Raw genomic sequence first — 20,271 nt, 5'->3', positions numbered from 1 at the left:
CAGATGACATGGCTCCCCAAATCAACACAGACTGTGGAATCTTCACACTGGACTGCAAGCATCTTGCAGTGTGTGCCTCTCCATTCTTCCTCCATACTCTGGGTTCTTGGTTTCCAAATGAGATGCAAAAGTTGCTCTCATCAGAAAAGAGGACTTTGGACCACTGAGCAACAGACCAGGTCTGTTTTTCTTTTCCCAGGTAAGACGCTTCTGATGTTGTTTGTTGTTCAGGAGCTGCTTGACAAGAAGAATACAACATTTGAAGCCCATGTCCAGGATCCGTCTGTGCGTGGTGGCTCTTGATGCACTGACTCCAGCCTCAGTCCACTTCTTGTGAAAGTCCCCAACACTTTTGAATGGCCTTTTCCTGACAATCCTCTCCAGGCTGCGGTCATCCCTGCTGCTTGTGCACCTTTTTCTTCCACACTTTTCCCTTCCACATACCTTTTCTTTTAATGTGCTTTGATACAGCACTTTGGGAACATCCAACTTCTTTTGCAATTACCTTTTGAGGCTTTCCCTTCTTATGGAGGGTGTCAATGATGGTTTTCTGCACAACTGTCAGGTCAGCAGTCTTTCCCATGATTGTGATTCCTACTGAACCAGACTTAGAGACCATTTAAAGGCTCAGGAACCCTTTGCAGGTGTTATGGCTTAATTAGCTGATTAGAGTGGGACACTTTGAGCCTAGAATATTGCACGTTTTCACAATATTCTAATTTTCTGAGATTGTGGATTTGGGGTTTTCATGAGCTGTAAGCCATAATCATCACAATTATAACAAATCACGGCTTGAACTATCTTGCTTTGAATGTGAGGAGTCTATCTCATATATTAGTTTCACCTTTTAAGTTGCATTACTGAAATAAATGAACTTTTGCACGATATTCTAATTTTTAGAGTTTCACCTATAGGTAGGCATGAGCTCAGCTTTCAGTCCAACCAAAAAGGGTGTTCAGTGTGGATAAATATGACAGCTTCTGACTGTCAATTGTAGCTAAAGACGCAGTGAGTGTGCATCCGCCACGTCTTTACCAAACACTGACATCATGTGGTGAGGTAGTCCTTGCTCCACTTCCTCATTTTCCCCCTGGGTGAAGATGAATTATCCACATTGCACATCCCAGGAGGCTACAATACCAGTCTCCCTGCATTCTGAGATCTTGCACATGCTCAGTAGGAGCTGGCTGTACATGATCAGAATGTGACAGCCGACTCCAGAATGCAAGATGATAATGCGATAGATTAGAAGACCTGCAAACAATTGGGTGCATGGATGATGGCAACAAACTTCTTGGACTGATAAGTATATGGTTGACGTCTGGTTTTCCAATAGCCATGTGAAGTTCCTCTTTAGGAAATGTAAGTTCTGGTGGATTAATAAACTAGGACTCCTTATTCTGCAGGATTATGAACAAGGATATAATTTAATTATTAAAGGTACTTGTATAGTGCCTTCAATTTACATATACTGTGCATCTACAAGTCCCTGCCATCAAGAAACTTACAATCTAAGGTCCCTGACTTGCGTTCATACATATACATACTAGGGAAGGAAAATTTAGACAGCAGCCATATAACCTACCAGCAGGTCTTTCGAGTGTTGGAGTAAACCAGAGTACATGGAGGAAATCCATGTGGGCACAGGGAGAGCATGCAAACTACAGGCAGTTAGTGGCTTGGTTGGGATTCGAACCAATGACCTGCTAGGTGGAGGTGCTAACCACTTAGCCACTGTGCTGCCCCACAACCTGTATCTATTATCTGTAAATTTGCTATGGCTGACGTTTAATTTTTGTTGGTTGACGTGTATATAAATCAAAAGAAAGTCTACTGAATGCCATTGAGGGAAAAAAGGTTCCTGCGCATCACGCTATCCGAAGCCCCCCAACCACCCCCCCACCCACCCCCCACTGGCATATCCAGTATGGTTTTTTTTTTTAAGCTGCTTTTCTATACAATAAAGTGGATATGTGCTTTAGTGCGGCCTCCCAGACTTTCCTTTGATCTACAGCACAGTGGCAAGTGGGAGTGGTGAGCCTACCTGGAGCAACGGTACCTTCTCTTTCTGGAGTGTACAGTGCCTTGAAAAAGTATTCATACCCCTTGAAATTTTCCACATTTTGTCATGTTTAACCAAAAACGTAAATGTATTTTATTGGGATTTTATGTGATACAATTGCAAGAAAAAGTATGTGAACCACTTGGGATTACGTGGAGTTTTGCATGAATTGGGCATAAAATGTGCTCTGTATGTCATCTAAGTCACAACAATAGAAGAACACAGTCTGCTGAACATAATACTACACAAGCATTAGAGGTTGCCATGGTTTAATTGCACATAACATGTAAACATTCACAGTGCAGGGAGGAAAACGTATGTGAGGCCCTAGCTTAATGACTTTTCCCAGAGCTAATTGGAGCCAGGAGTGAGCCAACCTTGACTCCAATCAGTGTGATGATATTGGATGTGTTGCTGACTGCTGTCCTGCCCTTAAAAAACACACACCTGTTTTGGGTTTACTGGTTTCAAGAAGCACTGTCTGATGTGAACCATGCCTCACAGACAAGAGCTCTCAGAAGACCTACGATCAAGAATTGTTGACTTGCATGAAGCTGGAAAGGGTTACAAAAGTATCTCCAAAAGCCTTGATGTTCATGTGTCCACGGTAAGACAGACTGTCTACAAATGGAGAAAGTTTAGCACTGTTGCTACTCTCCCTAGGCGTGGTCGTCCTGTAAAAATGACTGCAAGAGCACAGCGCAGAATGCTGCATGAGGTAAAGAAGAATCCCAGAGTGTCAGATAAAGACCTACAGAAATCTCTGGCACATGCTAACATTTTTGTTGACATATCTACAATAAGGAAAACATTAAACAAGAATGGAGTACATGGGAGGACACCACGGAGGAAGCCATTGCTGTCCAAAACGAATATTGCAGCACGTTTGAAGTTTGCAAAAGAGCACCTTGATGTTCCACAGCACTACTGGCAAAATATACTGTAGACAGATGAAACCAAGATTGAGTTGTTTGGGAAGAACACACAACACTATGTGTGGAGAAAAAAAGGCACAGCACACCAACATCAAAACCTCATCCCCACTGTAAAACATGGCGGAGGGAGCATCATGGTTTGGGGCTGCTTTGCTGCCTCAGGGCCTGGACGGATTGTTGTCATTGATGGGAAAATGAATTCGAGTTTATCAAGACATTTTGCAGGAAAACGTACGACCATCTGTCCGCCAACTGAAGCTCCGCAGAGGATGGGTGATGCAACAGGACAATGACCCAAAGCATACAAGTAATTCAACAAAACAATGGCTGCAACAGCACAGAATACGTCTTCTGGAGTGGACCAATCAGAGTCCTGAACTCAACCCGATTGAAATGCTGTGGCATGACCTTAAGAGAGCAATTTACACCAGACATCCCAAGAATATTGCTACACTGAATCAGTTTTGTGAAGAGGAGTGGTCCAAAATTACTCCAGATCGTTGTGCAGGTCTGATCTGCAACTACAGGAAACGTTTGGTTGAGGTTATTGCTACCAAAGGAGGGTCAACCAGATATTAAGTCCAAAGGTTCACATACGTTTTCCTCCCTGCACTGTGAATGTTTACATGTTATGTGCAATTAAACCATGGCAACATCTAATGTTTGTGTAGTATTATGTTCAGCAGACTGTGTTCTTCTATTGTTGTGACTTAGATGACGTTCAGAGCACATTTTATGCCCAATTCACGCAAAACTCCACGTAATCCCAAGGGGTTCACATACTTTTTCTTGCAACTGTAGACCAACACAAAGTGGGTCCTTAGCCCATCAGCAGGACCAGTATCTGCTCCTTTATGCAAGGAGGAACAGGATGAGCACTGCCAGAGCCCTATAAAATGACCTCAAGCAGGCCACTGGTGTGAATGTCTCTGACCAAACAATTAGAAACAGACTTGACGAGGGTGGCCTGAGAGCCCGACATCCTCTTTTGGGCCCGGCACCATAGAGCTCGATTGGCATTTGCCGCTGAACACCAGAATTGGCAGGTAACATTGTTCATCATGACCGTTTTTGGTGATGGGTCAGTGATGGTCTGGGGAGGCATATCCATGGAAGGACGCACAGACCCCTACAGGCTAGACAATGGCACCCTGACTGCTGTTAGATATCGGGATGAAATCCTTGGATCCATTGTCAGACCCTATGCTGGTGCATTGGGTCCTTGGTTCCTCCTGCTGCACAACAATGTCCGGCCTCATGTGGCAAGAGTATGCAGGCAGTTTCTGGAGGATGAAGGAATTGATACCATTCGCCTGACTTAAATCCAATAGAACACCTCTGGGATGTCATGTTTCGATCCATCCGATGCTGCCAGGTTACACCTCAGAATGTACAGGAGGTCAGTGATGCCTTGGTCCAGATTTGGGACACCAGATTCGTCATCTCTTTAGGAGCATTCCCCGACGTTGTCAGGCATGCATACAAGCACGTGGGGACCATACAAACTACTGAGTACCATTTTGAGTTGCTGTGATGAAATTTCAGCAAAATGGACTAGCCTGCTGTATCATTTTTTCACTTTGATTTTCGGGGTGTCTTTGAAGTCAGTCCCCTCTGTAGGTTGATAATTTTCATTTCCATCAAATGATGGGGCATCCTTATGTTCCTAACACATTACCAAGTCCGTAATAGTATATTTATCCATTCTGGAGAGCAATGTTTTTTTCATTAAGAAATGCCCTACACGCCCAAACAAATCTAAACGCACTTTTACCCTAGATGCGCCAAGTGCTTGGGTGTTCATTCATTTCATTGGCAGAATATTATCTTGGCCATTGAAATGAACACTCAAGACTTGGCGCATCTAGGGTTAATGTGCGTTTAGATTTCTTTGGGCATGTAGGGCATTTCTTAATGCACATTAACCCTAGATGCGCCAAGTCTTGAGTGTTCATTTCAATGGCCAAGATAATATTCTGCCAATGAAATGAATGAACACCCAAGCACTTGGCGCATCTAAATGCATTCTTCTGCCTGGAGAAAGGAATTTATAAGAGCTTAGCAAACGTCCAGCATACATGAGGTCTAAGTTGTACTAGAATATTTTCGCTTTGGGTACTGGAAGGTATTCCTTTTAATATTCCTGCACTAGTTTTTTTTTAATCTTTTCTGTCTGTATTGATATGTATCTACACTACAATTATATCAAGCTACAATAGGGGAATAAGTGGTTGGAATATGTTTTGTATTGCTTAGTTATATTACTGCTTTGCTTTGTTATTGGTAGAAAGAACAAAATATATCTTTATCCATTGGTTGTGCGGCTGTTTCTGTTAGGACCCAACTGTTTATTCTTTACTTTCAGAAATAAGCAATCTGACTGCAGTAAACTGACACCTGATTGGTCGTCTGTTACTGTCCTCGATCACACTTGGCAGAGTTTTTTTTATATAGGCATGATATGCTTTGAAGTTCTTTTTTTTTTTTTCCCCTGGTAGCTACAGAGTCCCCCATTCTGTGAATGGTGGGTTGAGGGCAGGGGCGGACTGACCATTTGGAAACTCGGGTCAGTAGGGGGCCCCATGAGATGCCCCTGGTACCTTTTTCATAGGCTTTTTTTAGTTTGGGCAAGGACACAGGGGCCCCATGATCCCCTAGTGCCCAGGGGCCCCATGAGTTGTCAGTCCGCCCCTGGTTGAAGGTTATTTCTCAGAATACCTTTGCTTTGTCAGCTTACATGCGTGAATGAGTAGAAGCAGCTGCCGGACTCCTTATCTGTCATTCATTAAGAGGTGGAGATCTGTCAGTTTTCCTGCAGGTACTTTAAAAATGCAGATTGTGTATCTTCAAACTAAGGCAGATAAGAAGTATCTGGAGAACACCTGCATGATTTAGGAAGATTACCACGGGCACTAATCCCATTATTTTTGAGACTCAATGCACCTTTCTGCAGACTTTTTTTTTCTTTTTCTTTTTCTTTTTTTTTTGACAGAGTAAAACAGCTAGTAAATCAAAGACTGAGATCAGACTACTATTTCCTAACATATATAACTCAGTTATCAGGTAGATCCCTTTAGTAGTACATCTGTGTAAAACTATTCATATATCAAGAGAGAATAGAACAACCAATACATGGGTAAAAGAGGAGTCCACATAATAGTCCTATTTTAGTTATAGATGAGGGCCAGTCTATGGTGACTTGGGTGACAAGATCTCCAACCCATAGTTACTTGTAACTGGCGCAACAGGTATACAGACGTAAAGATTTTGACACCTGCATCCTTTAGTCCCTGCAAAATGTTGTCATCTCAAAGTGGTTGTAAAGGCTCAAGGTGAAAAAAAAAAAAGCAAAAAAACCTGTGTGCAGCAGCCCCCCTAATACGTACTCACGTCCCCCTTAATACCAACCCAAGTCCCCTTAATACCTGAGCCCCATGGCCCCCGATTCTGCGATGTTCATGAAAGCCTTGGCTCTTCAGGGACTCTCCTCCTCATTGGCTGTAAATCACAATCAGTGATCCAATGAGGAGAGAGAGAGGGTGGGGCTGAGCTACAGCTCTGTGTGTGAATAGACATGCAGAGTAGCGGCTCAGAAGTGAGCCTGCTTGAGTGTCCCCATTCCAGGCTGCTTGCTCTGGGGGGCACTTAACAGAAGGGAGGGGCCAAGAGCTCCGGGGGAACCCAAGAAGAGGAGGATTGGGGCTGCTCTGTGCAATATTGCACAGAGCAGGAAAGTATGACTTGTTTATTTAAAAAAAAATGTCTTTAATATCAGTTCAATATAACATACAGAGGGTGGAAGGTGGAGCAGGTCTGGAGGAAGCTTCTATCCTCTTCTAAATGGTGGGGTCTGCCACTAACACCATAGCAATGAATGACACCATGTGGCCTGCCTTAGAGCATCATTGGTTGTCATGGTGCTGTCAGCTGTGCATCTGCACTATGGGAACTCATGATGCTGATCCTGGGAAACTGGGTCCTGCACTTTCGGCACCCTAGGGGAGCCCAAATGATACCCCTGTTGAGAAGCACTGCACTAAAGGACCAAAAATGCACTATGCTGGACCAAAAGAAGCACCTGCACCTTTTTTGAAGTTGCATAGGTGTGAACAAATCCCATGGACAATAATGGGATTCCTATTGTCAGACAAAGGCCAGGATGCCACAATTCACACTGGTGTTAATTGGGACTTGCAGTACAGTATGTCACTTGAAGTCTCTTGCAGTGCACTTAAACTTCTCCATTTCTACATTTAATTTTTTGATTTACCTACTTTCATGACAAGGCCATTTTTTGCTATATGGTGCTGCGTTAATTTAACTGACATGCAACATTGTACATAAACAAAATTTATGTTATGTTTCCCCCACAAATAGAGCTTTCTTTAGGTGGTATTTGATCACAACTTTGTTTTTTATTTTTTGTGCTATAGGCAAAAAATAGACTGACAATTTTGAAAAAAAAAACAATATTTTTTAGTTTCTGCTATAAAACGCATACAATAAAAACATTTTTAAAAATCAAATTTCTTCATAAATTTTGGACAGTATTCTTCTACATATTTTTGTTTTCCCAAAACAAAAAACCCAATAAGCATATATTAATTGGTTGCACAAAAGTTATAGCGTCTGAAAACTATGAAAGATGTATATATATTTTGTTTTTTGGATATACTAGTAATGGCAGCAATCAGTGACTTATAGGAGGACTGCACTGTTGCGGCTGACAGTCTGACATTAACTGACACTTTGTGGGAGCCAGTGACACCGTTTATTCTGCCTATATTTTACTTGTATTAGTAATTCCTTTCTGCCCTCAAATACCTGATGATATTTTTAGATAGAACCTTTCTTATGTCATTGCATGCTTTATTTTAGACTCTGATGTCATCACCATGTTTCTGTGCTTCGCTATGCAATGCAGGTACATCATGGCTGACAGGAGGGGCCAACAGGCTGCTTTACATAGCGTTATGACAGCATTGCAGCACCCTGCCTTAGTACTCCTCTCAAGAGTCATCAGCCCTGCTGCAAGCAGTAGGTGGGTTTTTGGGAGGAGTTACTCAAATATCAAAGTGCCTTGATGAGTGGGTGTCAGTCTGGAAGACCTCATTTAGACTTGCAGTTAAGGGGGTTGGGGCACAAATGCGTGATTGAGCTTTCTTTTTTCTGCCCACCAACCTCCGCCCTTGAGCTTCAATAGGCAGTGGATGAGGATGTTTACATGCTGTGGCCACGGTGGTTCATGTCCTGGGCAAAGTTGAACTGACATGTAGTAATTGGTGGGCGGCAAGCCCGCCAAGCACCTTTTATTCAAGTCATTGGGGAGCACTGCAAACGCCCTGAAACCATGTGCAATGCACGTGGTTGTAATGTGATTGTTGGCAAAAATGGGGCTAAAACAAATGGTGAGGTGTCTCATCACTTCTTCACCGCCTATCAGTAGTCTCTGGAGTGCGATCCAAACACAGATTGGACTTCAGAAGCAAGGAAGATTAAGACGCATGTGAGCGTGATCATTCCTAGGCAGACTGTATTTGCATGCAGACCTCACTAGGGAATGTCCTGGCATGATGATCCTAAATCTCCATGAAAGAACTGAAATCCAATGATTGAAAGGGGAAGGCCAGGGACAGTCAAGCTAAATGATACTGGACATCCTCCAGACGAGAAATTAGGTGGTATATATCTGACTTGCTGTATCTTTTATTGAATACTATGAGAAGCTCACAGTGTGCTGTTTAAATCAGAGTATGCCATTTCAGTACAGAAAAGAGAAGGGGTACAACTGTTCAAGACTGAAAGGAAGGCTGCATTTCAGCTTTAAATATTCTTCAGCAATTTATAACCCTGATAATACTACATTTCTAAGGCTGATAATGCAGCGTTTTCTTGAGACCATGACAATAAAAATCATAGATCGTTTATATAAGGGGCTTAGAATAGGTCATCTGTTTTGATATTTAAATTTCTGAGAAGCTGTGCAGATTGTTGACTTATTTATGGAATAGTTGTGGTTTTCATGACAAACCCATGTTTCCAGTCTTCATCCTTTGACCGTCTAATGTAAAGACCTCACTTATGATGCTGGAAAAGGTATAGTAATTACTGTGCTATAATTGGCTCTGTCTTGTTTTGGACAAAGAAAATGTAACTCTGTAAAAGATGAGATGGACCCTTCTTCCTGCAAGATAACGCAATTAGCATGCTTCCCTTGAAATTTCCTATCATTATGAGCTTGGACGACCTTTGTGGTAAGCCTGGAGGTGCACTTTGTGAGAACTACGCATTCAAATCAAAGAGCTGCTTAGGAATCTGAATGACTCACCCATAAATGCACAAGTTTCTCTCACAAGGCGGCTGCTGTCCAGGTTTAGCATACAATTGAATCGAGCCTCCTGGCGCCCACTGGAAAATGGGGTTGGCAAGTCAGCAATGGAGACGGGAGAGGTGCCAGCACAAAATCCTGGATGTACCCCAACACTTGCTGAACACAGGGATCTTGCTGTATAAATTGAAACTTAGCTGGTATATTCTTGCATTTAATTGTGATATTTACAGCAGAAGTACCTAATGAAGGGGGCCATGTACAGGCGATGTCTTGGTGAGAATGAGGAGTAATGCCACATCTACATGTTCTTAAATGATTTGAGAGCTGCCATGACCTGCTGTGCTCGTTTCAGTCAACCAAAAACATGTTGGAAATGCATTTTCATGAAAAAGCGTGTCTTCTGACCATTCGAAGCCCTTGTCACCGAACACTTTGATTGCTTTACTGTCGGCTTAAGATGCATGCTTTTTTCCAGCCATGTACATCCATTTTTAAGCTGGCCTTACACGGCTGGACTTTAGGCCAATTCCTGCTGTATCAGCCAAAATTCGAACAGGGGCTGGCTCTGTCAACAAAAAGTTGATTTCAAAATTGAAGGCGTTGGGTGGAAAATTGTTGACCAAACAGTGACAGCTACCAGAATGCAATGGATGGCATGGTAGATTCTGCCATCCATGCTGTTTCCTGTAGGGGATTGGTTTCTCTCAGCCCGAGGGGCTGAATGTGAGAAATCTAAGTAGCTCTTAAGCAAGGTTGAATGAGAGAAATCCACGTAAAGTATTACTATAGGCAAAAAAAAATTTTTTTTTTTTTTTTTTGTTTGCCAGTTTTTATGGCTGTCTGTGCCCCCATCAAGGAGATTCCCTCTCTCTATTTGTCCTGTCTCTCATTATCATTGAAAGTAAAAGAAAATGCCAAATTTTGGGTTGTCCCCAGAAAAGTAAAAAAGGGGAAATCTTCCGATGGGGACACTATTTCTGGTGACCTGGGTGTCCACAAAGCATTCCCTTAATTTGCAGAGATTTCCTCTCACTTCCTGTTGGGCTATGGGACAGGAAGTAAAGGGAAATCTCCATAATGGGACACAGATGGCGAAACATCCTGACGGGTTATAACCCTCACTTACTCTATCCAAAATGAAAAAAAGCTTTGCCTATTGTTCTACTTTAACAGTTTGGATGGGGGAATCTGCTGTACTGGCTACTATGTTCTGATAGCCAGCATCTGTGGCTATCTAAATACACAAACCGTAACCCTATCTGATTGGATGTGCATGTCTGAGCATTTTCTGCCTTCAACAAAATTAATTTTTTTGAAGGCAACTTTTGTTTAGCATGCTGCCAACAGAACCATGCATGGAATAAAACAGACATTTTAGTAAGAATCGGCCCGAATTTGATCCGTATATGGCCATCTTGTTCAATGTAAATATTCCTGCGGCTGAGCATCCCATCACTGTATTGTGCTTGAAGCCTTCTGTAGATATCCGCGGGTTTTGCACCTTCGTTCACAAGAAGCTTCATCGTCACACTCTGCTCCATGCACGCACTAACACTGTTGTCTGCCATCTGGATCAACGGTCTCTGGACTGTCCCTTGACATGTGCGCCGCTTATCAGTAATAGGACACACTTGACACTTACTATTGCGTGTAGTACTGCCACGCTATCCTTTTTATACCTGTAAAATTAAAAGTACCGGTTTGACTTGAATGTCCCTCGTATTTAAGCCAAGTTTACCTTTCATTGATGTATCATCATTACTCTGCAATAACAAGGACTTGCTTTTGATAGAAATACTGTAAAAACTTTAGGACAGAAGGGGTTGACAGCTTCCAATTATATTCTTGTGTTTTCACCCCTTTGCAGACTACATGCAGCCATTATGATGCACATTTCATAGAAATAGTCCATAGCAATGATGTGCATCTAACACTGAAGAATGTACATGTAGACCGGCAATGTCTGAAAGGGGATAAGGCAGCACAGAGATGCAGAAAAGGGTGAAAAATATTTCAAAACAGTCAGTTTTTGGAACAAAAATGCAGATTGTTACATGGTGCTTTACAGATTAATTTGGTTGAGTTGGGGTTAAGATCTACTTCAAGTTATTTATTTTATAATACTGAGATTTTTGCTATGAAATGTTGTGTTTTATTAAATGTCATTCTCTAGATCTCTGCACACACTAGTTGTTGGGTGACTGAATCTGCATGTGAATTGCACTGTGAACACTCAACTCTTGTATTACCAGGCCAGTGTTGCAAAAATGTTTTGATTCACCATTCTTTGATGACACAAACAGTATTTATAGCTGTTATTATCCTCCTAAGAGAATTAAGTTAAATTTGAGTGTATTTCCTGTATAGATATTTTCAGAATTGCACATTGTAATGGTCATTCATGTCTTTGCAGAGATCTACGCTTTAATCGAATCAAGGATATTCAGCCTGGTGCATTTAAGCATTTGAAGAATCTCAACACTCTGTAAGTTGACTTTCATTCTTTCATTTTTCTCAACCTCTTTTAATTCCTTTTTTTATTATCTTCATATTTTTTATATATTGAAAATGTTTCCTGACTCATGCTATACTGTCTTATTCAGCAATGTCTTGGAAAGCGATTAAAGCCTAACTCTGTTTACCTTCACTTTAAATTGTTTGGGAATTATTTCCTTTGCTAATTGCTTTGGCCACTGTCTGCATTGTGTAAACTATGTATAGCATCAGCTATTCACAGTATACAGCGCTGTGTTCAGGCAGTGGTATTGGAAATTTGCTGTCAGAACAGATTTGGGCTGTGTGCTACCCAGCCATTCACAGGAATCCTTGTATTGTTAAGACTGGATACAAGGCTTCCTTTGATTGAGGTGGGGAGGAGTGTGGATGATGTCACGATCTTCATCTCAGCCTTACAGATGAAGCATTGTATTCGTTGATAAAAATGCAAGGCTTCCTGTGAATGGCTGAGAGACTCTCAACCCAACTCCATTTCGAGCCGGCAGCAAACAGCCCCTGTACCGCTGCTTGAACACATTGTTGTCAGTGAGAGGAATGCTCTCTTACAGACAGCTGAAAAGATCATTGTCTTATGCTGCTAGCTATGCCAAGTGGTGGTGGACCCAAAATAATCCAGGCACAATCAATCAGCCACACCTCACAGAACCCCTAGCAACCTCTGGAGGAATAAAGGGTTTCCCTGGTTGAGAACGGCGGCCCTAGAATGACGTGATCACTTTAAAATAACAGGAATGTCTATGAAATGTTTTTTTCTGTTTGGTAAACTGTACTTTTTGTCCAACTCCTAGTGGAATGTGCATACTAGAGGGAGAAAATATGTACCACCTAAAGGTATTTTCACAAGTAAGGATGTTTAACAAATCAAAGCTGAATTTGCTAACAGTTGATAAACTCATGTCATGGATCCTCTAACTTAAAAACCCCCTGGGGGAAAACATGAAGCATAACATGTTCATTCTGTACATTCACATCATGTATACTGTAGAGACGGCGTGTGACAAAACAACAACCGTTTATGAAATACGTCTATCCTTTCTTCCCTGAAATGTGCTAAGTAAGCAGATCTCTAAGTTCATCTCAACATGAAAGGTTCTTTCTGAAATGGAAGGATGGGTTTTGCCAAAAGATATTACTCCCTTTATTCTCAAGCAAAAGTAAATCTCACTCATAACTAAAATATGTAAACATTGCTTATCAGAGATGGGCAAACCAGCATAATTTCTGGATGTGTTCCCTGGAATGGGGATTGCAGGCTGTGTGAGTTCCTCTTTGAGTGTGTATGTTAAGCCTGATATAGACATTAGTTGCATACCTGTTTTCTGAAGAATGTGTTGAAAATTAAACATGTTTGGTTTTGAGTCAGGATTTCAGGTTATGTTGTGTAGCGGTCATGGCTTAAAGTGGTTTTCCACCTTTAGCAAGAAAGTAAAAGAACCCCTTCAGCACATAAAGGAGGCAATTCTGCCTTTGGACCTTTGCAGATTTTATGTCTGAAGGGCCAATTCAGGACTGTCAGGCTACTCTGAGCTACTGGGCATTTCTTCACTCAATGCAGGTCTATCTTAGGAGACCATCTTTCTTGGTGAAAAAGACAAATGGCCATGGGTGTCACTGTTTTTGCGAGCAGATCTTTGTCTAAGAACAGGCTCCACCAGTGCCATCATTTTGCCAATGTAGGGAATTTCATCTACATGAAGAGAGTGGAAAGTTCTTGAAACTTGTTGTAGCTGAAATCCACTTGATAGGGTTAAATTGTTCCCCTTTTCAGAAATCCCTGCTCCTCCCCAATCCCTACTGTACGTTTTTCCAGGGTGATGAGCTGTCAATGCCTACGCAACCAGTGTAACAGTCTGGGGATTTGAAATCCCCACTCTTTTCCCTCTTCTTTTCTGCGGGGCTTCCAGGACAGATCAGAGTGATCTCTGTGCTGGAGCTGACCAACCAGAATCTCTCTGGTACGTCCTGGAAGTCTTGCAGAAATAAGGAGAGGAGTGCAGGGATATCAAATCCCCAGACCACTACACCTTCTGCGTGGGCACTGACAGCTGATCACCCATTGAGACATGTACAGCAGGGACCAGGGGTGTTGTGCAGAGTGTAGGGTGTTAGTTCACCTTTTCATTTTTTTTTTTTATAAGTGAAAAGAGTAGGCTGAGAAACAAAGAAATAGGGTAGATATACATTTATTTAAAGCTAAACTCCAGGTACATAAAGTTCAGTTTAACTATATTACTCAATAGCCAAAATGCATACAGTGAGGAACAGAAGTATTTGAACACCCTGCGATTTTGCAAGTTCTCTCACTTAGAAATCATGGAGGGGTCTGAAATTCACATTGTAGGTGCATTCCCACTCTGAGAGACAGAATTTAAAAAAAAATCAGGAAATCACATTGTATGATTTTTAAAGAATTTATTTGTCTTGCACTGCTGAACATAAGTATTTGAACACCTGAGAAAATCAGTGTTAATATTTGGTACAGAAACCTTTGTTTGCAATTACAGAGGTCAAACGTTTCCTGTAGTTCTTGACCAGGTTTGCACACACTGCAACAGGGATTTTGGCCCACTCCTCCACACAGATCTCCTCTAGATCTGTCAGGTTTCGGGGCTGTCGCTGAGCAACACGGAGTTTCAGCTCCCTCCAAAGATGTTCTATTGGATTTAGGTCTGGAGACTGGCTAGGCCACTCCAGAACCTTGATATGCTTCTTACGGAGCCACTCCTTGGTTATCCTGGGTGTGTGCTTCGGGTCGTTGTCATGTTGGAAGACCCGGCCACGACCCATCTTCAATGCTCTGATTGAGGGAAGAAGGTTGTTGCTCAAAATCTCACACTAAATGGCCCCATTCATCCTCTGCTTAATACAGTGCAGTCGTCCTGTCCCCTTTCAGAAAAGCACCCCCAAAGCATGATGTTACCACCCCCATGCTTCACAGTAGGGATGGTGTTCTTGGGATGCAACTCATCTTTCTTTTTCCTCCAAACACGACGAGTGAAGTTTAGACCAAAAAGTTCTACTTTGGTCTCATCTGACCACGCGACTTTCTCCCATGCCTCCTCTAGATCATCCAGATGGTCATTGGCAAACTTCAGACAAGCCTGGACATGTGATGACTTGAGCAGGGGAACCTTCCGTGCAATGCATGATTTGAAACCATGACGGTGTAGTGTTCTACTAACAGTGACCTTTGAAACTGTGGTCCCAGCTCTCTTCATGTCATTGACCAGCTCCTCCCTTGTAGTTCTGGGCTGATTCCTCACCTTTCTTATCAGTGATACCCCACGAGGTGAGATCTTGCATGGAGCCCCCGTCCGAGGGAGATTGACAGTCGTCTTTAGCCTCTTCCATTTTGTAACAATTGCTCCAACAGTTGATCTATTTTCACCAAGCTGCTTGGCAATTGCCCCATAGCCCTTTCCAGCCTTGTGGAGGTCCACAATTTTGTCTCTGGTGTCTTTTGACAGCTTTTTGGCCTTGCCCGTGGTAGTAATTGGCGTCTGACTGACTGTGGGGTGGAGAGGTGTTTTTAAAGAGCTCAGACAGGTGCTACTAAGTTAGATTAATGAGTGGAGTAGAGGTGGACTTTTTAAAGGCACAGTAACAGGTCTTTGAGAGCCAGATTTCTTGCTGTTTCTTAGGTGTTCAAATACTTATGTTCAGCAGTGCAAGACAAATAAATTCTTTAAAAATCATACAATGTGATTTCCTGAATTTTTAAAAAAAATTCTATCTCTCAGAGTGGGAAAGCACCTGCAATGTGAATTTCAGACCCCTCCATGATTTCTAAGTGGGAGAACTTGCAAAATCGCAGGGTGTTCAAATACTTCTGTTCCTCACTGTATAAATCTACTTTGTGTGCAACAAATGCCTTTGTAAAAGTAGCAGTGACATCATTACTGTGCTGCATAGAGCTTGTGGGTAAGACCCAGCAGGTCCCATCCACTGTAGACTGCCTGCAGAAATGTACAGGAGGTGGGTGGAGACGAGACCAGTTACCCTGTACAGGGGGAACAGAGCAACAGTGACCTTTTTTACAGGAAGCTCTTGTGTGAAAAATGTTCATATTTGATCACTGCACATATCTGGAAAGAATCAAAGTACAAAGCACACAAAAATGTAAGATTTAGAGTGGAACTGAAGGTGTTTGACAAAAAACTGCGAGCATGCAGGCTATTGCAGAAGAGTAATTTGTTGTTTCTTCTGCAAAAAAAACTTGACTGCTTGCAGTCTTCAGCATCTAAACTGAGCTGCACATGCGCAGCTCAACTTACATCATTGGCACGGTCCCTGTGTGCTGGAATGACTGACTCCTGCATATGACCAGCACCAGGGGAGAAGATTATGGCGCCAGCACGGGACCCAGACTGTTAGGAAGTAAGTTTAGTGCTATTATTTCCACTTTAAGTTAGAATGTATCTTGTAATTAGAAATTAGACCATATTTGCTTAAAAAACACTATCTAAAGGCCCTTTTTACCTGCTTCAGTCTAGTTACTTTACACTTGAGTCTTCTTTTTTCTTCTGTTAACAAGGAGGCAGGGTCTCTGTTTGGGCGCCCACATCACTACCTGTGTCATATGAACATTTTTTGTAGGCTTTATAGTAGTCAGCAGAGTCTTCTCAGGATTCAGACAGGAGTCTGATGGGGCTGTCTGGCCAGGCACATCTGCAGTGATGGATTTGTGGTCCACAGGAAATGGCACCAGTGAGGGACCTGAACGGTGATCTTAGGTGAGTATATATTTCTTCACAAGGTAAGAAATAAAAGAAAACGTGCAGGATATGGGTGGGGGGGGGTTAATAATTGGCCCAGAAGTGACCTTTAATGGGTTAGAGAAGGTAATAAAACACAGAGAACCCCCTAAAGTAGTCCTAGCATGGGGCAAAAAGTAAGATTGGATAGTTTCATGGGAGAGCTAAGCTGTCCTTGTAAAATTCCTATGGCTTGACACTGACATGAAAAATGTGGATACAATGTTGAATCCCTTTTGTTGTTTTTGCAGGCTTCTGAACAACAACCAAATTAAAAAGATACCCAGTGGAGCATTTCAAGATTTAGAAAACCTCAAGTATCTGTAAGTGACCATTCTTCATTTGTTCCTTCTGCTGTATGTGGTGCATCCTTTTATTCTTGAAACAAAAACATGAATGTACCTATTGCCAGTATTATACACTCACCGGCCACTTTACTAGTATACCTGTTCAATTACTTGGTAACACAAATTGCTAATTATCCAATCACATGGCAGCAACTCAATGCATTTAGGCATCTAGACGTGGTGAACACAGCTTGCTGAAGTTCAAACCAAGCATCAGAATGGGGAAGAAAGGGGATTTAAGTGACTTTGAACCTGATTGGCTGGTTTGAGTTTTTAAAAAACTGCTGATCTACTGGGATTTGCATGTACAACCATCTCTAGGGTCTACAGAGAATGGTCCAAAAAAGAGAAAATATCCAGTGAGCGGCAGCTGTGTGGAAGAAAATGCTTTGTGTAATTCAGAGGTCAGAGGAGAACGGGCAGACTGGTTTGAGACAATAGAAAGGCAACAGTCACTTGTGTCAATATGGAGCAAAATCTCTGAGGAATGTTTCCAACACCTTGTTGAATCTATGCCAGAAGACATAAAGCAGTTCTGAAGGCAAAAGGGGGTCCAACCTAGTATTAGAAAGGTGTAACTAATGAAGTGGCCGGTGAGTGTATATTTTATTTTGTCATCTTAAATAATATCAACGCATGTAACTGTTCTTAATACTTTGCTCCTATATATGCTTTGTAAATATAGTGTATATGTACAGTACAGCAGCCATAATTGTTTATATAAGACTCTCTCTCTCTGGAATTCATTAAGATGGTCATACACACTCATTAAAAATCTGTCTCCTCCCTGTGCAACAATGGTTGAGCTTCATGTACCTCTCAGTAAGGTGTATTTAAATTAGTTGCAGAACTCTGACACAGTACTCACACGTTGGACACAATCTACTCCCAACATGGAGCAGGCCTTATTTACCTCCACTCTTATCACCAATATGGCGGTATTTCTTACAGCTGAATGTAAAAGTGTCACATATAGTCACTCAAGTGTGAAATGCAGATAAACTGTTGCAGGACTTTCTGATATTATATTATTAATATTATACAGTATTTATAAAGCGCCAATAGTTTGCTCAGCGCTGTGCATTACAAAGGGGGACAGAACAATACCAATACAATGCAAAACATGAGGAATTGAGGGATATGGCTATACAACTAAAAAAAAGTGTCAAACGTGCATTATTGTATTTTCCCTTTGTTTTCTGCTTAGTTGTATGTTAGACCTCTGCAGAAGTCTGACATATGCCCTGCTGCATTAGAGCTATATCTCTGCAAACAGCAAAGCTCTTGCTTTCGGTTGATTGAAGAGTATCAGACCTCAGCAGAGAGACCATGGTTTCCACACTAAGAGCAAAGGTCCTTCTCTGTAGCATTCTTCCTCATATATTTTTTTTTTGTAGTTAAAAATAATTTCTCACACTTCTGATTTTGTTAAACATCAGCAGACTGCCTTACACTTGTACACATAAATAGTTACTTTATATGTACATTTTTTATTACTATGATACAGCTGGTATGTTTTGAAAAGTGATGGAGGAGGTGGATCTTTCATCCATTCATAGATCGCTTTTCTTTCATTAAAACTTTAGTACGGCTTCTTTGAATGGAGGAGGGGGGCGTAAAGGGGATTCATAGTCAACTCTGAGTGCAGCACTGGAAAATTATGTTGGCAGGCATGTGTGGGTGGGGGTTTCAGAGGAGTTCAGATTTCAACTATAAAAGCAGCCAGCAGCACAAGGGACACTTCACATCAACAGCATTTACTGCCCCTTGTACTGATTTATTTTCTTAAATATTTGACTAAACTTCAGCTTTAAAGTGACTCTGTCAAAAAAAAATGACAGGTAAAAACTCAACTCCAAGAATTTTTAAAAAATCACCCTTGCAAAATATCAGATTAGGAGTTCTTTTAACTGACAGACATATCTACTCTGCTAACATCATTGAAAAGAATATTGGATTTATGGTTTCAGAAAAATCTTTTTTTTTCTTAGTGTACCATCCAGCCCACAGGATATGGTCATAATCCCCAAGCTGTTTAGGTCACTCCACAGGTCAAGGACATTGGCTATAGACCTCATGTTGTTTATGGGGTACCAGGTGGTAGCAATTAACTGTTAAGTAATGTTAAGCATTTGTGTATGCTATTGCTTTGTACGTATTGCGCTGGGTACTTAGGGCTTGTAACCTTGTGTTTGTAACTTTAAGGCTATCTTCCCACTTTTTTGTGCATTCTTTAAAAAGACAATATTGGATTTGTTTTGTTGCTTTTCCTTTTTTTCTTTTTTTGCACTTGTTTTGTCTAAGTTGAAGACCAGTGCCTAGTAAAAGCAGGCCTGACTCTGATTACTGGAGAGTGATGGAGGAAGGGGAGGGATCTTATAGATTTTGTGACATCCAGATGTCCTGTCTCTTAGCATTCCCAGATTGTAGAGGAAGTTGTTAAAATATTGTTCATAAGGAATTGCATAGTTTGTTCTCCTGAGGCAAAGCAAAGTCACTTCAAAATCGCATCTTGATTGATGCACTTCTCCCGAAGTATCCAACACAGCCGTATTTGGACAGATGCCGTCTTGTGCCAGTATTAAAAAAATACCTTGCCTGTTTTTAGTTGTGCCTCTCTTATAAAGAATTCCCCTGGCACTGATGGGGCTGCGCTGATAATCAGGGAACTGGATGAGTAAAAGGAACTGAAGCCAGCTGCCCCATATTCCCCGTCCACTCCCCAATGGTAATGAAAGGGCGCCAGATCAAGCCTGCAACTGCAACCCCAGGACCCAGCTGTCAAACTGGGAAGGAAATGTCAGAGGTGGGCAGGCAGTGAGAGCAAGCAAGGGAAGCCCTCAATAAGAATGGCATACGCACTCCTCACAGCCCTGCCCTCCGGAGGAGGGTGTCGATTCTCACAAACAAGCATTGTATCCCGCTCCAGCAGGCCACAAGGCCGTGGCATCAATTACCAGCCAGCCTGATCTCTTGTTCCGTGCACCCGCGGGGGGCAACATGGGGAGAAAGAATCCAGACTGCTGCTGCAGTGTTGCCCAGGAGCCAGCATGCAATTTCCAGCTGCCATGGCGACTGGGATTGGTCGAGCCCTGCTGTAACACTATTCCATTGTATTAATCTAATCTGATTTTTAACAAATATCCATTTGTGTTCCTCCTAGGCTTTTTATAAAAAAGGAGTGTAGCCTGCCTTAAGCACTTCTGCTTTCACAGCTCCATCCTGTCCTCTTCTGTAGGACAGACCAGCCGTTAGGATGAGTGTCCCCTAGCTTAGAGAGAAATATTTACACCACTCCAGGCATTAGTGCTTCTTCGGCTTCATT

At 42.0% G+C, this 20,271-nt stretch overlaps 1 protein-coding gene across 2 annotated transcripts in view; it reads left to right on the top strand.

Annotated features, from left to right (window-relative positions):
- PXDN (peroxidasin) overlaps positions 1 to 20,271 on the top strand; it is a 176,903-nt gene that overhangs the window by 71,169 nt on the left and 85,463 nt on the right. For both annotated transcript variants that reach the window (XM_089686709.1, XM_089686708.1), the window contains exons 2-3: positions 11,742 to 11,813; positions 16,851 to 16,922. In XM_089686709.1, the coding sequence (XP_089542835.1) occupies positions 11,742 to 11,813; positions 16,851 to 16,922 (144 nt within the window). The remainder of the gene's footprint in view (positions 1 to 11,741; positions 11,814 to 16,850; positions 16,923 to 20,271) is intronic.

This window comes from Staurois parvus, unplaced genomic scaffold (genome assembly GCF_062004578.1).
Source record: "Staurois parvus isolate SC_StPar_1 unplaced genomic scaffold, SC_StPar_1.0 ptg000409l, whole genome shotgun sequence".
NCBI classification, from domain to species: domain Eukaryota; kingdom Metazoa; phylum Chordata; class Amphibia; order Anura; family Ranidae; genus Staurois; species Staurois parvus.
This window is presented reverse-complemented; position numbering and strand designations above follow the sequence as displayed.